Source organism: Cyprinodon variegatus, unplaced genomic scaffold (genome assembly GCF_000732505.1).
Source record: "Cyprinodon variegatus isolate N-32 unplaced genomic scaffold, C_variegatus-1.0 Scaffold110, whole genome shotgun sequence".
NCBI classification, from domain to species: Eukaryota; Metazoa; Chordata; class Actinopteri; order Cyprinodontiformes; family Cyprinodontidae; genus Cyprinodon; species Cyprinodon variegatus.
In genome coordinates, this window is record NW_015150563.1 from 590,366 (window position 1) to 592,478 (window position 2,113).

The following is a 2,113-nucleotide window of genomic DNA, read 5'->3' on the forward strand; positions in this document are numbered from 1 at the left end:
GCGTAAAGAAAATCAACAATCGTTCTGTGGGAGCCTGAAAAAGCTTTGTTGAACTGAAGGCTGATTTTAGAAAAACCGTAGCAGCTTTCAACAAATCGTTTTCAGTTTTAGAAAGGTGAAAGATGTATCTACAAACTGAGCTTTAAACTGTGTTTGTAGGTGAATGTATGACCACACAGCAAAGGCTCAAACCTGGTGGGTTTTTATGTCTTCTTTCTCCCCTCTCACCATTCATTCCTATGGGATTTCCTATGGGTCACCATGGTAACTCTACGGTTCAGGCCACATTATTGTTGATGGTAGAAAAAAATCTTAACTTTCAAAGATATAAAGAGTCGGTTTTTGGAGATAATAATAATAGTAGGTGCCTCCATGCATGGCATGGCATTCTGTGCTCCTATCATTGCTATGGCAGGTACCTATTATGATCTGGCATCTTAGAGAAGTATTGAAAACACGGGGTGGATTTTCTAACTGTCATGGTTTTGCTTCTGTTGTGCTTTTCTTTGCTTCATGTTTCCTAGTTTTATTGGTTTAATTCCTGTTTTGTTGTAGTTTCTAGATTTGTTAGTTCTCAGGTTTTTCTCTTGTCCTCTGTTGCCCTCTTGTGTGTGTTCCTTTTCCCTTGGCTCCCTCGTTGTCTCCTCTCACACCTGCTCCTTATCTGCTCATTAGCCCTGCCTTCATCTCAGTCAGCTATATATTCTCTCCCTCTGCAGTCACTCCTTGTTGGTTCCTTGTCGTTGCTGGCTTCTCATGTTGTTGTCTTCCTACCTCGTCTCTCCCTGGCTCCTCGTGTTTGGTTTCCCCTGATGTCTTCATGGTTCTGGTTTGTTTTACATTTTTTGTTGGATTTTTGGAGTCCTGCCTTTGTTAACTGCTTTCATCATTAAACTGCAAGAAATCTCCTCAGTCTCTCTGCTTCTGCATTTTGGGTCCTCAAACCAACCAAAACGTGACACTTTCACCACTGAGATCAGGTTTATGGACTGAGACAAAACAGTGGTGCAGCAGACCCCCAGGGTTTAATGCTGGGGACTAAATGATTGTTTTAGTGTTATTTCTTTTTCTTTGGTATATATGCATGTATACAGGGGTCTATCTTTATTATATTCAGTTTATTTCTATAGCGCCAATTCCCAACACATGTCGTGTCAAGGCACTTTCCAGTTCACCAGAACATCCAGTCAAATTGATTCAAAGTTTTATATCTAAGGAAAACCAGCTGATTGCATCGACTCATCGACTCTTCAGCAATCCCTCACACTAAGCATGCTTGTAGCGACAGTGGAGAGGAAAAACTCCCTTTGAACCGGAAGAAACCTCCAACAGAACCAGGCTCAGTGTGAGCGGCCATCTGCTGACTATATGTTTATGGAAAGCAATAACTAAAGAAAGGAATTAACCAGAATGTCATCTTTCTCGTCTGGTTCTGGATGTAATGAATCAAGTTACCAAGATTACCAAAGATAATTTGGACACCAGGTATGGGCATCACATAATGCGCCTTGGCAAATCCTGTAAAAGTACAGTAGAATAACTTTGGAGCTGATTTCAATGAAAGTGAGTAAAAAAAAAAGAAGGCGGCTCAAATGAGATGATCACTGCTCGCCAATATTACTAAGAGAGTCTGTTTGATTAAGCAGGTTAGGATTCCTCTGTTTGCCTCACCTGTCAAAGAAAATTCTCTGAGTCTCTTCCCACTGAGCTTCCAGATCCTGGAGGAGGTTCTCTTCTCCACCCTGTTGCTCCTGCAGTCCACGGAGACTCTGGACCTCCGACTGTTGAGTGTGAAGCTGTCCTTCCAAGTCCACCAGACTACGAAGCCTAGAGGTCAAACAACCTTTAGAGCCGATTCACAATATCCTGACACATGTGAAAGCTGCAGATTTAATGCTATGAGGAATAGAAAATAAAAAAAATAAAAAACCCTGGCCTGACTGCAGATGGTGGTTACCAAGACCGTTTTTACATGGATTTAAACGCTAAATGTAGTATTTTAGAGAAAAACATCACAATCAGCAGAGATGGCAAAAGTACTCACTTTCCGTACTTGAGTAAAAGTACAGATACTTGTGTTAAAAAATACTCTGGTAAAAGTGGAAGTACTGAT

At 41.2% G+C, this 2,113-nt stretch overlaps 1 protein-coding gene across 1 annotated transcript in view; it reads right to left on the reverse strand.

Annotated features, from left to right (window-relative positions):
- The window catches only part of LOC107084855 (nesprin-2-like), an 81,547-nt gene that overhangs the window by 33,486 nt on the left and 45,948 nt on the right, over positions 1-2,113 (reverse strand). Inside the window, exon 32 of the mRNA XM_015374903.1 lies at positions 1,672-1,827. Coding sequence (XP_015230389.1) covers positions 1,672-1,827 — 156 coding nt within the window. The remainder of the gene's footprint in view (positions 1-1,671; positions 1,828-2,113) is intronic.